Below are 18,650 nucleotides of genomic sequence, written 5' to 3' on the forward strand. Positions count from 1 at the left end.
GCTCATGAAAACAACAATGAATAGCTCAAAATTTGAAAGTGATATTCATAATATAAATCTTTTTAAAGTTGATATATGTGAATAAAAATATTTTAGTAAAAATGAATTTTTTAAAAAGATATTTGTGATTTATGTAAATGTGCTTATATAATCATATATTTAAAAATGTAATGCACATATATATATATATATATATAATTTGAATCGAGTTTTTTAAAATTCTTTCTTTAAAGATAATAATCATCATCATCATACTTATATTTATTAAATAAAATTCAATTTGCAAATATAAAAAGAAATCTTGTAATTTTTCAAGAAAGAAGAAATGAATAATAATTATATTGTATAACAATTTCTCAAATTTTTACAATAAAATATTGAATTTGTTCAGAGAATTGATCTTAGAGCAATATTAATTTGGAAAACATTTTATTTCTGATGTTGCAGATGTACTAATTATATTTCATTAATTTCAAATGTTTATAGAAACCAATTAAAATTTCTTATTTTATTTCATTATTTCATTTTAAAATTTCTTATTTTATTTTATTTCATTTTGAACATTTTATTTCATTTTTCAATTTCAATAATATATGATCAAATTTTGAGAAGACATTTTAAACTGTTATTAAGCTGAAACATTTCTCAAAAAGTCCTTATAAATGTAAATAGATTATAAATTTGTAAAGTAAACCTAATTTTATTTTTTAAACATCAATGCAAATAAATATTTCAAGAATTGAATATTGCATTTTGAAGAACTGTTGCTGTCCTAACATTTTATACTTAGATGTAGAGAAATGTTTTATATACAATTATATCATTATAACAGCCTTTAGATAAATGCAATATCACAACATATTGAGACATATAATGACCACAATGTTATGTTGTTGCTTGTACAACTGGAGTAGTTCCCCAAAGTATTAAGCTGCAGATATATTTGATTTTCTTAATTTAAACAGATTCTAATTGTAAAATTTAATTATTTCAGATTCTAGAGTATATGAATTATTTATGCCTAAAATAATTAAAAATTATTTTAAGTTTAAAATACTTAGAAGGATTTAAAGAAACTGGAAAAGTAGATTATTGTAAATTTAAGTATTTACTAATTCATAAAGATTCTCACTTGCAGTAACACATCAATCATTTTGAAATTTTCAAAGATTTTCCCAAAAAATTGATTTTGTTTCATTCATTGAAGAAGTTGATATTCATTGAGAAATGAATATGGTCAGATTTGTTGTAAGATGAATCAATAAGAATAAATCATTGTATACGATGATATTTGTCTTCAGAAACATGATTTAATATTTTAAGATCAATAATAAAAATTTGCTTTTTCTTATACAGTACATTAAATTTGACAAATTATGATAAGAAAAATTTCTTCAATAAGCATAAATTTTAAAATGTATGTCATTAAAGTAATTATTTCAGTATTTATGAACAATAAATATTAAATATTAGTATATCAAAAATATTCTGATTTGTCGAGGGTTGTACATGGAATAGAAACTTTATAATTCTGTTTAAATTCTTAAAATTAGCAAAGATTTTCTATTCTTAATGTTATATATAATTAATGCTCAAATTGCTTCATTGAAAATGACTTTTCAAAGCAACAGCATGATGTAACTTAGTGATATAAATTTATTTTAAAATTTTATAATCAAGATTGCCTTTTTTTATAACAACAATGAAACCCACTTTTTTTAGAATCACAGCATTTATAGGCTATTATTTTGTTGAGTTTAAATTTTTATAAAGATTTGATAATTTTAATTTATTAAATTAATCATTGACAAATTAAATTCAATATAATCTTTTTTTTAAAATATTCATATGAAGTTTTGTGCTTTAGTGGGTATTTTAGTACCATTCGTCATCTAAAAAGAAATTTATAACAAAATTTTATTAAAATTATGATATTTATATATATTAATTTAATACATTTTAATTAAAATTCTGAAAATTGCAATAATGTCATAATTGATGAATTTACAACTGAAAATTTTTATTGTTTTGGTTTTTCATTTGAGTGAATACTGATAATTATTAAATTATAGGCAGCTTCTGGCAGAAATTTAAATATATTGGAAGAATTTAATGATTGGAAATATTATCTGAAACTCTGGGTCTGTGTGGACCTCGAGGCTTCCGAGGCTTGTCTCCACGTTCCATCAGAGGAAATAAGGGCTGTTTTAATGCTGGAAGATTATTGGAACTCCTCTCTTTATATGGAATATCATATCTAAATGAGAAAATTATACTTCATCATATTTAATAAGCAAATTATACTTCTCATATATAATTTTAAAAAATATTTCAACAACAACAATTTCAGTAAAAAATAAGGGCTGATGGTATATAGTTTTCTTAACTTATGAACTGCCACTTTCATCAATTACGTTTAACGCACTTATTAAATCACTTTACTTTTATAGTCAATATGTACAATATATAAGTTGAGGCACCAGAATATCCCAGAAACAAAAACATCTGAGAGAAAGATTTAAATGTTGACAGCATGCGACTTTCATTGGGAATACTTGTTTCATTTTTACAGATATTGTAAATAACTTTTTGGACCAATTCTTAGGCAAATTGACATGAGGATAAAAAACAAACCTTTTATGACATTCAAGTAAACAGTTTAGCTGTGCATTTAAAAATGTAAAAGTAAATTTAATTTAAATTTGTTTTTCTTCATAAAGTAAGATATTAAAAACAATTAGGGTCATTTACAAAACCAAGGTGTCCTACAACTAACTTTGAGGTTGTCCACCAAATTCAAAATAAACAAAGTTTCCTTTCCCTTTTATTGATACAATCAAACAACTGATATTTAAAACATTTTTGTCTCTGGGATTTCCAGTGTTGCAACTTAAATGGCCCAATCTGTATATTGCATCATAACTTATTGAAAATGCTAATTTGTATTCTCACTTCTTTATTTAATGCATAATTTTTGAAGAAAAAAGTTTTAAATATAGTTATGTGTGGATAAAGCAAATTAGATTATAGACAGACACCAAAGAATAAACAAACATTTTTTTGTTAATTACTGCCTTTTGTTTTATTTATTAGCATCAAATCAGAGTTTTTTAAGTTTTGTAAGTCTTGCTGCAGTGGATGCTGATTGGAGCAATGAGAGACATGATAAAAAATCTACATATATCATCATGCTTTTTACAAATTTATTAAAATGTATTCAGAATTTTTCAAATAAGATCTGCAGACTAATAATCCCAGCATTAAACTGAGGAAACATGATAAAATTTAAGTGTTGTAAGTTTATAACTAAGAGGAATAAACATTTTCTCTATTTTATAATTTGTAATCTTAATTAAAAATAATTTTACATTTAAGCATAGAGCATCAAAAACTATCAAATTAAAAATTATCTCAAAATTTTTTGATTTTAATGTTTGCAAAGATCCTGGAAAGTATGGTTTATTCACTCAAATAGTTCATTTCAGATAATTTCTAAAATTGACCAGTAAACAAATGGATTAATATTGTAGTTTTGTGGTAAACCAGGTCATGTAAAATTTTGGTAGACATGGACATTTCAATAATAAATTGGATGTAAATAGAAAAAAAAAAACTAACCAATCTAGCTTCACCATTACAGTACGGGATAATTAAACTTTACAACAAAACCCAAGAAACAAACACAAACTTAAAAACAGATAAATTAAACCAATAAATAAAATAAACATAAATTTTATCATTACAACATGAAGCATAATACTGTAATAATAGCCAACACCCCTTCTTGCTGAATAAAGTCATAATCCCAAATTCACAGCATTTGAAAATCATTTCAATTTATCCGTAGGAAGAGGTTTGGCCATCACATCTGGAATCATGAGTTCTGTCAAACATTTCATTTCAATGATTTTCTTCTCACACAGGTCACATAGCAAATGACACTTGATATCAATGTGTTTTGTCCATGCACTTGATCTGTCAGATTTCAGCATTTCAATGCAACCTTGATTGTCTTCAAAAATTGTAGTTGCACTTGACATCAATATCTGCATATCTGATAGGATCTGACATAGCCAAATGATTTCTTGACATGCATATGCAGCCAATATATATTCAGCTTTGGCAACCATAGCTTGCTTCTTACTCAACCATTATATGTTGTTGAAACCCAGCATGATGATGTATGTAGATTTTCTATCATGTCTCTCATTGCTCCAATCAGCATCCACTGCAGCTTTGGTTCATACTGTACCAAAAGATAGTGCTTATAAGTTTTACTGCATTAAGTTGTGGCGACCAATTCCGAACTTCGTCCGATCGCCACCAGAGGGAGTTCGGAGGTTTTAAAACACCGATTCGAACACGTGCCTTCGTCCTTTTGTCGACTCCTCGTCTAGAGTACAGACTCCTATTCAATTGTGCTACTTGAACTCTTTTGTTGGCAACCTCAATCGCCACATTGGTGAGCCGGACGTGATTCAACCTCAATCCAATTTCATCTGGACATTCACGCCATTAATTTCAACGATTTTTGTTCCATCCGCATAATCAGATTCACCGCATATTTTATTTTGTGATATTTTTTGGAGCAACCACATGGCCACAGAACAAAGGTCGAGTAACTTCCCGCACCTACGCTAGGTAAGCGTATCATTTTTTTTTCNTTTTTTTTTTTTTTTTTTTTTTTTTTTTTTTTTTTTTTTTTTTTTTTTTTTTTTTTTTTTTTTTTTTTTTTTTTTTTTTTTTTTTTTTTTTTTTTTTTTTTTTTTTTTTTTTTTTTTTTTTTTTTTTTTTTTTTTTTTTTTTTTTTTTTTTTTTTTTTTTTTTTTTTTTTTTTTTTTTTTTTTTTTTTTTTTTTTTTTTTTTTTTTTTTTTTTTTTTTTTTTTTTTTTTTTTTTTTTTTTTTTTTTTTTTTTTTTTTTTTTTTTTTTTTTTTTTTTTTTTTTTTTTTTTTTTTTTTTTTTTTTTTTTTTTTTTTTTTTTTTTTTTTTTTTTTTTTTTTTTTTTTTTTTTTTTTTTTTTTTTTTTTTTTTTTTTTTTTTTTTTTTTTTTTTTTTTTTTTTTTTTTTTTTTTTTTTTTTTTTTTTTTTTTTTTTTTTTTTTTTTTTTTTTTTTTTTTTTTTTTTTTTTTTTTTTTTTTTTTTTTTTTTTTTTTTTTTTTTTTTTTTTTTTTTTTTTTTTTTTTTTTTTTTTTTTTTTTTTTTTTTTTTTTTTTTTTTTTTTTTTTTTTTTTTTTTTTTTTTTTTTTTTTTTTTTTTTTTTTTTTTTTTTTTTTTTTTTTTTTTTTTTTTTTTTTTTTTTTTTTTTTTTTTTTTTTTTTTTTTTTTTTTTTTTTTTTTTTTTTTTTTTTTTTTTTTTTTTTTTTTTTTTTTTTTTTTTTTTTTTTTTTTTTTTTTTTTTTTTTTTTTTTTTTTTTTTTTTTTTTTTTTTTTTTTTTTTTTTTTTTTTTTTTTTTTTTTTTTTTTTTTTTTTTTTTTTTTTTTTTTTTTTTTTTTTTTTTTTTTTTTTTTTTTTTTTTTTTTTTTTTTTTTTTTTTTTTTTTTTTTTTTTTTTTTTTTTTTTTTTTTTTTTTTTTTTTTTTTTTTTTTTTTTTTTTTTTTTTTTTTTTTTTTTTTTTTTTTTTTTTTTTTTTTTTTTTTTTTTTTTTTTTTTTTTTTTTTTTTTTTTTTTTTTTTTTTTTTTTTTTTTTTTTTTTTTTTTTTTTTTTTTTTTTTTTTTTTTTTTTTTTTTTTTTTTTTTTTTTTTTTTTTTTTTTTTTTTTTTTTTTTTTTTTTTTTTTTTTTTTTTTTTTTTTTTTTTTTTTTTTTTTTTTTTTTTTTTTTTTTTTTTTTTTTTTTTTTTTTTTTTTTTTTTTTTTTTTTTTTTTTTTTTTTTTTTTTTTTTTTTTTTTTTTTTTTTTTTTTTTTTTTTTTTTTTTTTTTTTTTTTTTTTTTTTTTTTTTTTTTTTTTTTTTTTTTTTTTTTTTTTTTTTTTTTTTTTTTTTTTTTTTTTTTTTTTTTTTTTTTTTTTTTTTTTTTTTTTTTTTTTTTTTTTTTTTTTTTTTTTTTTTTTTTTTTTTTTTTTTTTTTTTTTTTTTTTTTTTTTTTTTTTTTTTTTTTTTTTTTTTTTTTTTTTTTTTTTTTTTTTTTTTTTTTTTTTTTTTTTTTTTTTTTTTTTTTTTTTTTTTTTTTTTTTTTTTTTTTTTTTTTTTTTTTTTTTTTTTTTTTTTTTTTTTTTTTTTTTTTTTTTTTTTTTTTTTTTTTTTTTTTTTTTTTTTTTTTTTTTTTTTTTTTTTTTTTTTTTTTTTTTTTTTTTTTTTTTTTTTTTTTTTTTTTTTTTTTTTTTTTTTTTTTTTTTTTTTTTTTTTTTTTTTTTTTTTTTTTTTTTTTTTTTTTTTTTTTTTTTTTTTTTTTTTTTTTTTTTTTTTTTTTTTTTTTTTTTTTTTTTTTTTTTTTTTTTTTTTTTTTTTTTTTTTTTTTTTTTTTTTTTTTTTTTTTTTTTTTTTTTTTTTTTTTTTTTTTTTTTTTTTTTTTTTTTTTTTTTTTTTTTTTTTTTTTTTTTTTTTTTTTTTTTTTTTTTTTTTTTTTTTTTTTTTTTTTTTTTTTTTTTTTTTTTTTTTTTTTTTTTTTTTTTTTTTTTTTTTTTTTTTTTTTTTTTTTTTTTTTTTTTTTTTTTTTTTTTTTTTTTTTTTTTTTTTTTTTTTTTTTTTTTTTTTTTTTTTTTTTTTTTTTTTTTTTTTTTTTTTTTTTTTTTTTTTTTTTTTTTTTTTTTTTTTTTTTTTTTTTTTTTTTTTTTTTTTTTTTTTTTTTTTTTTTTTTTTTTTTTTTTTTTTTTTTTTTTTTTTTTTTTTTTTTTTTTTTTTTTTTTTTTTTTTTTTTTTTTTTTTTTTTTTTTTTTTTTTTTTTTTTTTTTTTTTTTTTTTTTTTTTTTTTTTTTTTTTTTTTTTTTTTTTTTTTTTTTTTTTTTTTTTTTTTTTTTTTTTTTTTTTTTTTTTTTTTTTTTTTTTTTTTTTTTTTTTTTTTTTTTTTTTTTTTTTTTTTTTTTTTTTTTTTTTTTTTTTTTTTTTTTTTTTTTTTTTTTTTTTTTTTTTTTTTTTTTTTTTTTTTTTTTTTTTTTTTTTTTTTTTTTTTTTTTTTTTTTTTTTTTTTTTTTTTTTTTTTTTTTTTTTTTTTTTTTTTTTTTTTTTTTTTTTTTTTTTTTTTTTTTTTTTTTTTTTTTTTTTTTTTTTTTTTTTTTTTTTTTTTTTTTTTTTTTTTTTTTTTTTTTTTTTTTTTTTTTTTTTTTTTTTTTTTTTTTTTTTTTTTTTTTTTTTTTTTTTTTTTTTTTTTTTTTTTTTTTTTTTTTTTTTTTTTTTTTTTTTTTTTTTTTTTTTTTTTTTTTTTTTTTTTTTTTTTTTTTTTTTTTTTTTTTTTTTTTTTTTTTTTTTTTTTTTTTTTTTTTTTTTTTTTTTTTTTTTTTTTTTTTTTTTTTTTTTTTTTTTTTTTTTTTTTTTTTTTTTTTTTTTTTTTTTTTTTTTTTTTTTTTTTTTTTTTTTTTTTTTTTTTTTTTTTTTTTTTTTTTTTTTTTTTTTTTTTTTTTTTTTTTTTTTTTTTTTTTTTTTTTTTTTTTTTTTTTTTTTTTTTTTTTTTTTTTTTTTTTTTTTTTTTTTTTTTTTTTTTTTTTTTTTTTTTTTTTTTTTTTTTTTTTTTTTTTTTTTTTTTTTTTTTTTTTTTTTTTTTTTTTTTTTTTTTTTTTTTTTTTTTTTTTTTTTTTTTTTTTTTTTTTTTTTTTTTTTTTTTTTTTTTTTTTTTTTTTTTTTTTTTTTTTTTTTTTTTTTTTTTTTTTTTTTTTTTTTTTTTTTTTTTTTTTTTTTTTTTTTTTTTTTTTTTTTTTTTTTTTTTTTTTTTTTTTTTTTTTTTTTTTTTTTTTTTTTTTTTTTTTTTTTTTTTTTTTTTTTTTTTTTTTTTTTTTTTTTTTTTTTTTTTTTTTTTTTTTTTTTTTTTTTTTTTTTTTTTTTTTTTTTTTTTTTTTTTTTTTTTTTTTTTTTTTTTTTTTTTTTTTTTTTTTTTTTTTTTTTTTTTTTTTTTTTTTTTTTTTTTTTTTTTTTTTTTTTTTTTTTTTTTTTTTTTTTTTTTTTTTTTTTTTTTTTTTTTTTTTTTTTTTTTTTTTTTTTTTTTTTTTTTTTTTTTTTTTTTTTTTTTTTTTTTTTTTTTTTTTTTTTTTTTTTTTTTTTTTTTTTTTTTTTTTTTTTTTTTTTTTTTTTTTTTTTTTTTTTTTTTTTTTTTTTTTTTTTTTTTTTTTTTTTTTTTTTTTTTTTTTTTTTTTTTTTTTTTTTTTTTTTTTTTTTTTTTTTTTTTTTTTTTTTTTTTTTTTTTTTTTTTTTTTTTTTTTTTTTTTTTTTTTTTTTTTTTTTTTTTTTTTTTTTTTTTTTTTTTTTTTTTTTTTTTTTTTTTTTTTTTTTTTTTTTTTTTTTTTTTTTTTTTTTTTTTTTTTTTTTTTTTTTTTTTTTTTTTTTTTTTTTTTTTTTTTTTTTTTTTTTTTTTTTTTTTTTTTTTTTTTTTTTTTTTTTTTTTTTTTTTTTTTTTTTTTTTTTTTTTTTTTTTTTTTTTTTTTTTTTTTTTTTTTTTTTTTTTTTTTTTTTTTTTTTTTTTTTTTTTTTTTTTTTTTTTTTTTTTTTTTTTTTTTTTTTTTTTTTTTTTTTTTTTTTTTTTTTTTTTTTTTTTTTTTTTTTTTTTTTTTTTTTTTTTTTTTTTTTTTTTTTTTTTTTTTTTTTTTTTTTTTTTTTTTTTTTTTTTTTTTTTTTTTTTTTTTTTTTTTTTTTTTTTTTTTTTTTTTTTTTTTTTTTTTTTTTTTTTTTTTTTTTTTTTTTTTTTTTTTTTTTTTTTTTTTTTTTTTTTTTTTTTTTTTTTTTTTTTTTTTTTTTTTTTTTTTTTTTTTTTTTTTTTTTTTTTTTTTTTTTTTTTTTTTTTTTTTTTTTTTTTTTTTTTTTTTTTTTTTTTTTTTTTTTTTTTTTTTTTTTTTTTTTTTTTTTTTTTTTTTTTTTTTTTTTTTTTTTTTTTTTTTTTTTTTTTTTTTTTTTTTTTTTTTTTTTTTTTTTTTTTTTTTTTTTTTTTTTTTTTTTTTTTTTTTTTTTTTTTTTTTTTTTTTTTTTTTTTTTTTTTTTTTTTTTTTTTTTTTTTTTTTTTTTTTTTTTTTTTTTTTTTTTTTTTTTTTTTTTTTTTTTTTTTTTTTTTTTTTTTTTTTTTTTTTTTTTTTTTTTTTTTTTTTTTTTTTTTTTTTTTTTTTTTTTTTTTTTTTTTTTTTTTTTTTTTTTTTTTTTTTTTTTTTTTTTTTTTTTTTTTTTTTTTTTTTTTTTTTTTTTTTTTTTTTTTTTTTTTTTTTTTTTTTTTTTTTTTTTTTTTTTTTTTTTTTTTTTTTTTTTTTTTTTTTTTTTTTTTTTTTTTTTTTTTTTTTTTTTTTTTTTTTTTTTTTTTTTTTTTTTTTTTTTTTTTTTTTTTTTTTTTTTTTTTTTTTTTTTTTTTTTTTTTTTTTTTTTTTTTTTTTTTTTTTTTTTTTTTTTTTTTTTTTTTTTTTTTTTTTTTTTTTTTTTTTTTTTTTTTTTTTTTTTTTTTTTTTTTTTTTTTTTTTTTTTTTTTTTTTTTTTTTTTTTTTTTTTTTTTTTTTTTTTTTTTTTTTTTTTTTTTTTTTTTTTTTTTTTTTTTTTTTTTTTTTTTTTTTTTTTTTTTTTTTTTTTTTTTTTTTTTTTTTTTTTTTTTTTTTTTTTTTTTTTTTTTTTTTTTTTTTTTTTTTTTTTTTTTTTTTTTTTTTTTTTTTTTTTTTTTTTTTTTTTTTTTTTTTTTTTTTTTTTTTTTTTTTTTTTTTTTTTTTTTTTTTTTTTTTTTTTTTTTTTTTTTTTTTTTTTTTTTTTTTTTTTTTTTTTTTTTTTTTTTTTTTTTTTTTTTTTTTTTTTTTTTTTTTTTTTTTTTTTTTTTTTTTTTTTTTTTTTTTTTTTTTTTTTTTTTTTTTTTTTTTTTTTTTTTTTTTTTTTTTTTTTTTTTTTTTTTTTTTTTTTTTTTTTTTTTTTTTTTTTTTTTTTTTTTTTTTTTTTTTTTTTTTTTTTTTTTTTTTTTTTTTTTTTTTTTTTTTTTTTTTTTTTTTTTTTTTTTTTTTTTTTTTTTTTTTTTTTTTTTTTTTTTTTTTTTTTTTTTTTTTTTTTTTTTTTTTTTTTTTTTTTTTTTTTTTTTTTTTTTTTTTTTTTTTTTTTTTTTTTTTTTTTTTTTTTTTTTTTTTTTTTTTTTTTTTTTTTTTTTTTTTTTTTTTTTTTTTTTTTTTTTTTTTTTTTTTTTTTTTTTTTTTTTTTTTTTTTTTTTTTTTTTTTTTTTTTTTTTTTTTTTTTTTTTTTTTTTTTTTTTTTTTTTTTTTTTTTTTTTTTTTTTTTTTTTTTTTTTTTTTTTTTTTTTTTTTTTTTTTTTTTTTTTTTTTTTTTTTTTTTTTTTTTTTTTTTTTTTTTTTTTTTTTTTTTTTTTTTTTTTTTTTTTTTTTTTTTTTTTTTTTTTTTTTTTTTTTTTTTTTTTTTTTTTTTTTTTTTTTTTTTTTTTTTTTTTTTTTTTTTTTTTTTTTTTTTTTTTTTTTTTTTTTTTTTTTTTTTTTTTTTTTTTTTTTTTTTTTTTTTTTTTTTTTTTTTTTTTTTTTTTTTTTTTTTTTTTTTTTTTTTTTTTTTTTTTTTTTTTTTTTTTTTTTTTTTTTTTTTTTTTTTTTTTTTTTTTTTTTTTTTTTTTTTTTTTTTTTTTTTTTTTTTTTTTTTTTTTTTTTTTTTTTTTTTTTTTTTTTTTTTTTTTTTTTTTTTTTTTTTTTTTTTTTTTTTTTTTTTTTTTTTTTTTTTTTTTTTTTTTTTTTTTTTTTTTTTTTTTTTTTTTTTTTTTTTTTTTTTTTTTTTTTTTTTTTTTTTTTTTTTTTTTTTTTTTTTTTTTTTTTTTTTTTTTTTTTTTTTTTTTTTTTTTTTTTTTTTTTTTTTTTTTTTTTTTTTTTTTTTTTTTTTTTTTTTTTTTTTTTTTTTTTTTTTTTTTTTTTTTTTTTTTTTTTTTTTTTTTTTTTTTTTTTTTTTTTTTTTTTTTTTTTTTTTTTTTTTTTTTTTTTTTTTTTTTTTTTTTTTTTTTTTTTTTTTTTTTTTTTTTTTTTTTTTTTTTTTTTTTTTTTTTTTTTTTTTTTTTTTTTTTTTTTTTTTTTTTTTTTTTTTTTTTTTTTTTTTTTTTTTTTTTTTTTTTTTTTTTTTTTTTTTTTTTTTTTTTTTTTTTTTTTTTTTTTTTTTTTTTTTTTTTTTTTTTTTTTTTTTTTTTTTTTTTTTTTTTTTTTTTTTTTTTTTTTTTTTTTTTTTTTTTTTTTTTTTTTTTTTTTTTTTTTTTTTTTTTTTTTTTTTTTTTTTTTTTTTTTTTTTTTTTTTTTTTTTTTTTTTTTTTTTTTTTTTTTTTTTTTTTTTTTTTTTTTTTTTTTTTTTTTTTTTTTTTTTTTTTTTTTTTTTTTTTTTTTTTTTTTTTTTTTTTTTTTTTTTTTTTTTTTTTTTTTTTTTTTTTTTTTTTTTTTTTTTTTTTTTTTTTTTTTTTTTTTTTTTTTTTTTTTTTTTTTTTTTTTTTTTTTTTTTTTTTTTTTTTTTTTTTTTTTTTTTTTTTTTTTTTTTTTTTTTTTTTTTTTTTTTTTTTTTTTTTTTTTTTTTTTTTTTTTTTTTTTTTTTTTTTTTTTTTTTTTTTTTTTTTTTTTTTTTTTTTTTTTTTTTTTTTTTTTTTTTTTTTTTTTTTTTTTTTTTTTTTTTTTTTTTTTTTTTTTTTTTTTTTTTTTTTTTTTTTTTTTTTTTTTTTTTACGATTATCTTCTCAAAAGGAATATATGTTAATTGTCACAAGTGTTATTACTTGTATCTATAGTGTAAGTTCTGATATATTGTTGTCTATTATTAAAACTTTGTTATTTGCAAGTCAAGGTATTGCTTATGTAAGGTCCTCACGCATACATTTTACCCAACTGATTGTCTGGAGTACTTCGATACTTCGTAGACACTACAATAGTATTGCTATGACAATATCTTTATCATTCCTTTCCCAGATTTATAACTGATTGACGATTTCTAGCATAGTCATGTGAGTTCCCATCATGCCAGTAGTAAGTCTCATAGAGTACAGTTTATGAATAAAATATAATTTGCTGCACATGGACAAACACTCGTGAAGACTTGCAGTTTAAGCCATATTTTATGTGTGGATACAAGTTGCATGAGGTGTACAAGCTGGCTATCTTCTACAGCTAAGCTGATCATAGCTATAGCTTTGTGTTCCCTTGTTTTCCAGTCTGCTATCAATTCTACAGCTTCTGGTTTTGGTTGGCTCATATTTTTCCTTATAATCCATCATGCAAGATGCAGATGATTCTTATAATCATCTGAATCTTGAATTTCCATAGCTGATACGTAATTGTAATTTTTGTGATGCCGAGTCCCTCAGTAGCAGTACTATCAGTCATATTGAGTTGTTTTTACCTGTCACTAATGCATTAGGCTTAGCTCACATATGTTTTTTGGTTTCTTAATGAAATATTTGCAAAAAGGCATAAGTTTACTCATGTTGGCACTTGGCTAGGCCCATAACCTGTTGGACGAGTGATAAGAAGTTCGCACTTGTGAAGTAACCACAAAATAGATAGTGAGAAAGGATTTTTATTATAACAACCATTACAACATACTGCTTCATAAAAAGAAAAAGGTGGAAGGATTAAGTGTTGCCAACTGGTGGATAAATTTGTAGTCTTCCATAGCACGTGGTCAAATGGGACTAATATTTCATGATTGAGTCAAGTAATAAAGCAATGTATATAATTTGCAATGAAACAATATCAGTCCTCAAAGAATACAATATAAAACGTCATTATGAGACTAAACATTCTCAAATTACTTCAGATTTACAGGAAGCTTACAGTTAGAAAAATATAAATCTTTGAAACACGAGTTGAAATCTCAGCAATTTTTGTTTAAGAAAGTAAATGCTGAACAAGAAGCAGTAACTTGTGCTACTTTCTGCATGGCTCATTCAATAGCAAAACATGAGAAGCCATTTACTGATGGCAAATTAATTAAGGATTGCATGATTGCAGCAGCAGAAGAAATGTGTCCAGAAAAAGCTAATTTATTTAAAAACATTAGTTTGTCAGCAAACACTGTGGCTTGAAGAGTAGATGATATTGATATTGCAGAAAATATATTAACTCAATTATCTGACAAAAATCGACACTTAGAGTGGTTCTCTTTGGCCCTGGATGAGTCAACAGATGTTTCAGATACTGCTCAGGTGTTTTTATTTGATGGATAGATAAAAATTATGAAGTGTATGAAGAGCTTATTGACGTTCATAGCATTCACAGCACGACTACTGGAGAAGATATTTTTAAAGGAGTTTAAAATGCTGTTCAGAAAAACAATCTTCAATGGGAAAACTTGAAGTGTATCGCAAAAACATGTATGGAAAAAATAAAGGTGTCGTTGCTCTTGTATCAAAGGCCATAGAAAATGGCGGTGGTTCAAAACCATTAATCGTACATTGTATCATTCATCAACAGTCTTTGTGCGGAATATGCTTGGATATGTCAAAGTTTTAAAGACAGTCATGTCAGCTATTAATTATATTAGATCACATGCACTCAATCATTGTCAATTCCATGACTTTATTGAAGAAATTGGAGAAAATGACTTACAATATTATACTGCAGTATGCTGGCTTAGCTGTGGAAAGGTTCTAACCTAATTTTTTGAGTTCCAAGCAATAATCAAAATTTTCTTGAATGAAAGGAATTGTCCTCTGGCTGAGTTAGATAACAATAAGTGGTTATGGAAGTTATCATTTTATACAGATTTAACATATGAATGACCTTAATTTAAAATTACAAGGAGAAAACCAGCTTCTGCCTGATTTATACACTCATATTAAGTCCTTTCAACAGAAAATTGTTTTAGTTTCAATCTCAATTAAACAAAAAATCACACATTTTAATACATGCCAAACATTCAGTCAGCAGACAGACTCCATTTCCAGTAGATTTCGCAATTGAAGCTTTGGGTGCTTTAAAAATAAATTTTGAGTATCGTTTTTCAGATTTTGGTGCAATTGCAAATGATATCAAGATTTTTCAAAATCCTTTTAATGCTGATATTGAAACCCTTGCCCCAGAACTTCAAATGGAAAGATTGATTTGCAGTGTAGCAATATTTTTAAAGAAAAATATTTAAAGTCATGATTGCTGGAATTTTATAAGTGTCTTCCACTAACAGTTTGATCAGTTGCAGTGGCGTAGCGTGGGTATCAGCTGCCCGGGGCAGAGGAAAATTTCGTCCTCCCTTATTTAGGTATCTCAATTTAAAAGACTAAAATTCAGTTTTGTCACAGAACAAGCAATGAAAAATTCTATGCTAGTGCAGCAACCTGTTTAAAATAGCTGTATTGGATTGTATTGGATATTGGTGGTGTATATGAATGAATCGTACAAGAAAGAAAAAAAAAAATTGTCAACAGGTTGCACAGGATATCCTCAGATGAAATTATTAGTTCACCCAGACGGTGAGCTGATTCCCGGACTGTCCGGACGATAGCACTATCATAGGCGCAACGCAAATATAGATTAGAATGGTTCAAATTTTTACAAGATATTATTATTATTTATTGTGAAATTTTGCCGCCCCCACTACGCTACACCACTGGATCAGTTGCAAAAATTTGCTTTTTTCCACTTTTGGCACTACTTATCTGTGTGAAAAAAACATTCTCCAAACTGAAATATACAAAAAATATTTACAGATCCAACTGATGAGCATTTGAAGTCGCTGTTCATAATTTCCACTAGTAAACTTGATCCACAACTGCAAACAATTATCAGTGGAAAGCTACAGCTACAGCAGTCTCATTAATCATAATTATAATGTTTAATTTCATTATGTGAATTACCTATGTATGTCACTTATTGTAAGTTTTTAGGATAAATCTCATATTATTAATTACAGTTAAAATGTTCAATTTCATTGTGTATGTCAGTTATTGTATTTATTAACTGGTCATTAAATAAAAACATCTGATTATTATTTTGTATGATTTACTTACATTGTAAATTTTACAATGTATTTACAATGTAATCAAAATAAACTATGGCAGGCTGGATACTAGGCATATTCGGGACGCTACTGCGGGCCAGATTGGTGGTGCTCACAGGCCATAGTTTAGAGACCCCTGATATAGAGTGATGTTGAGATGATGACGGGAAATTGATGGCAACCAAGTGGGTGATGATCAAACTAATTTTCTTGATCAGTTTGCTTTTGATATTGTCTAGTTTGTAGCAGCCTACAGCAAATTCATAACATCAGCTTCATTAGAATTACTACAGTCATTTAAAATTTTAAAATAGTCAAACCTGTCTATAACAGAATCTGTATATAGCAAAAACCTGTCATTAACAGGAAATTTCTTTGATCCCTTCAATTTTTTGCAAAAAGTAACTTAAATTAACCTATATATAGCAGAACCTGTCCAATGCAGAAACAGAAAGGAAAATCAGGCCGTATAATGGAAAAATCAGTATCTTTATCTGATTTAACACAAATTTAACAAGAAGTTTACAAGCCTAGCATGTATAAATCTTAAAAAAGTCAAAAAATACACATACCAAATACATAATAGCAAAATATGACTACTGTATTACAGTAATTTTAATGGGATTTGAACGGAAAGTTTTTGCATATTTTTATTAACAGCTGTTTTTACTTAACATAAATATGTAATGTAATTGTAAGTTTTGATATTTAATACATTATTCCTGATGTGAGATTGTATTCTTTGTTTTGAAGCTTATTTTAAACTTTTTCTATATCACATTTCATTTGAATAAAATCAAGTCAAAATGTCTGCAGATAAATATGCCCAATGTGTATATTATGCATGCTTTTTAAGTTTTGTAAAGGATATCATGCTATATAGCAGTAAAAAATACTTGTACTGTGTATGGGGAAGATGCTTCTAAACTCTAAATGTGTCAAATGTGGTTTTGAAAGTTTCATTCGGGGAAAATTTGAACTAAAGGATACAAAACATACAGGCCCCCCAAAAGCTATTGAAGATAAATTGTGGGAAGAAATTGTTAAAAATTGACGAATAACAACTCATAAATTTGCAACAAATCTTAGTGTGTCAGACACATATTGTTGATACACTTCAACCACTTAAAATGGTTGTAAAATATGCTGATAATTGTGTTCTGCATACAGTTTGTTTTTTTTTCCTTTATGAAAAAAATGAACTGAATTGAGTATAATTTTGTCTGATGAAAGCAGGCAGCTGTAAGGTTTTATTTAATTTTAAATTAATCACTCATTTTTATCTTAGAGAACTTTTTATGAAAGAATGAAAAAATTAAAGTTAAAATAAAAATATTTGTTATTAAACAAAAATTTGTTCTAGCAGGTAATGATGGTTTGGTTGAGTACTGAGGTACCACTATTTGATTAATGCATTTTGATATACCCAGTAACATTGAAAAAGTTATTAATGCTTGTAGGTAACCTGTATATAGCAGAAACCTGTCTACTATGGAAGAGTTGTTTGGTCCCTTGGGGTTTTGTTATAGGTTTGACTGTATAATGGTGTGCATCTATTTACTTACTATTTAGTCAATTTAATAAGAAATGATTGAAGATTTTAAATTAGAAATAGTTCAAGAGCAATTTTTTCAATCTTATGTTTGGTGATTAAAATGATTTCAACAAAGAAATTTTGAAATAATTATGTTAATAAGTATAGTGAAAAATTAGTTCAGAGTACAAGTTTGGCTTTGTAAACTGTACAGGTTCTGAAATATGCTGTTTAAAATAATTTTAATTCGCATGTACAGAAATAAATTTTTATTTAATATTTTAATGTATATTTTATCTGTAGATTTTAATGTATATTTTATCTTTTTAAAGTCTTTGATATGTGTTATACATACAAATTATCACTTGTACAATGATGATAAAGTTAATAAAATGACTGCTTTATTTAATTACTAATATTCAGTTTAGATTGACTTATCTTAAAAGTAGAAAACTTGAAATTACTTTCAATTTAGTTAAGTTGATTGTCAATACTTTGAATAAATGATCCAAAAATAGGGAAACAAGTTAAACATATATTTATGCACTAAATGATATTAAGTATAAAAAAATATTTATTCTCTTCTTAATAAAATAATTTTGAAGTATTGAAAGCTTGTGACACCAAATAATAATCAAGCAATACAAATTGAAGAAAAATTTTTATCGTATGCAGACAGGCTGTTAACAGAAAATTTTTCTGTTTACAACCTGTTCATGTACATTTAAAATTTTTAAGTCATATTTCTTTTTTCTGTATAACTAGATTCCAATCCGGGAAACAGAGCACAGTGTTTTCAGAACTTTAATTCCAGCTAGCATTTTAAACAATTTATTGTGTGCACCGATATCGCAAATAGACAAAATGCTTTTTTACATTCTATGCTTATTTTAAGTGCTGAATAATAATCTTTAATTCACATAACTTTTTAAACTATTCTTCACAATAAAATAAATAAACTAGAAACTAATAATAATTTTCAAAAACTGTAATATTAGCATTATCTTATTTTCAAATTTTAATAATCTGTTGCATGCTATTTAATACAAAGATTTAAGCTTACTGTTGTTGAGAAACATTCTGATGATTTCTAAGCGGCAGACGAGGCAAACGACCCTGGTGATGATTACAGTAACCTCTTCTGTTTTCAGAATAACCAGACCATTCACCATTTCTACCTTCATTACCAGGCTAAAATAATAATCATAATGTTTAAATGTTATTCTATTGAAATTTTAACTATTAATGATAACTTGCCAAAATATACTTAATGAACTTACTCTCCCATTTCTTGGACGACCAGCTGCTCTTTGTATCTGTCTTAATGTTTCACTATATTCATCAATTCTTGGAGATGGACCACTTGGTGTTGGTGCTCTTTGCCGTCCTTCTAATGAACTATCTGCAGATAATACTGCTGGAGAAGATCTTGGATAGCCACCAGAACCAGATGATAAATAATGTTCCCTTAAAACAAAAGCAATTAAATGCTGAGTTTAGTAAGTTTATTAAGAACAAAAAAGCAAGAACAGATAAAGAAATATTAGGTGATCATATCATTTTTGATTTATGAGAGTTGATTTCAACACCATGATTAGGAAATATGAGATAATTAACTTTAATTGACAATTTTAGTCTCCTGATATTTGTATATTTTTTATAAACCAAAAATAAAACACTTCTGACATGCAAGATTCAAATTATTAGTTGGAAACCAAACAGGAACTGACAGCAGTGGTATGTGAACAGAGAATTTAAACATATGCAGTAAAACTGAAGGATTAACACTAATAACACATCTTGAAACTCGAGCACAAATAACATTTAATAACTAAACAAATGATTTCAACCATGTTGAACAGATATTATCAGGTTTATCTTATCTAAACCATAAACTATAAAAATTCAGTCTTATGGCTTTCAAAGCTGTGGAATCTGCGAATATCTGAGGGATGATATCCGCAGGGGTGAATGAAAAATGATTGCCACAAAAAGGAGGAGACCAGTACGATATATTATTTAACAAACTTTATGCACCAAATATATATTTATAATTGAA

At 17.9% G+C, this 18,650-nt stretch overlaps 1 protein-coding gene across 1 annotated transcript; it reads right to left on the reverse strand.

Annotated features, from left to right (window-relative positions):
- Window positions 1-586: 586 nt before the first annotated feature.
- Window positions 587-18,087, reverse strand: LOC111616055 (the record flags this gene model as incomplete). The annotated part of the gene is made up of 3 exons (XM_023357494.1): window positions 587-2,257; window positions 17,655-17,782; window positions 17,872-18,087. Coding segments are annotated over 3 exons (492 nt in total), but the record flags the coding sequence as incomplete, so codon positions are not given.
- Between the last annotated feature and the right edge of the window lie 563 nt (window positions 18,088-18,650).

The sequence above is a fragment of the Centruroides sculpturatus genome, unplaced genomic scaffold (assembly GCF_000671375.1).
Source record: "Centruroides sculpturatus isolate CEXI.00-Female unplaced genomic scaffold, Cexi_2.0 scaffold1962, whole genome shotgun sequence".
Classification (NCBI taxonomy): Eukaryota; Metazoa; Arthropoda; class Arachnida; order Scorpiones; family Buthidae; genus Centruroides; species Centruroides sculpturatus.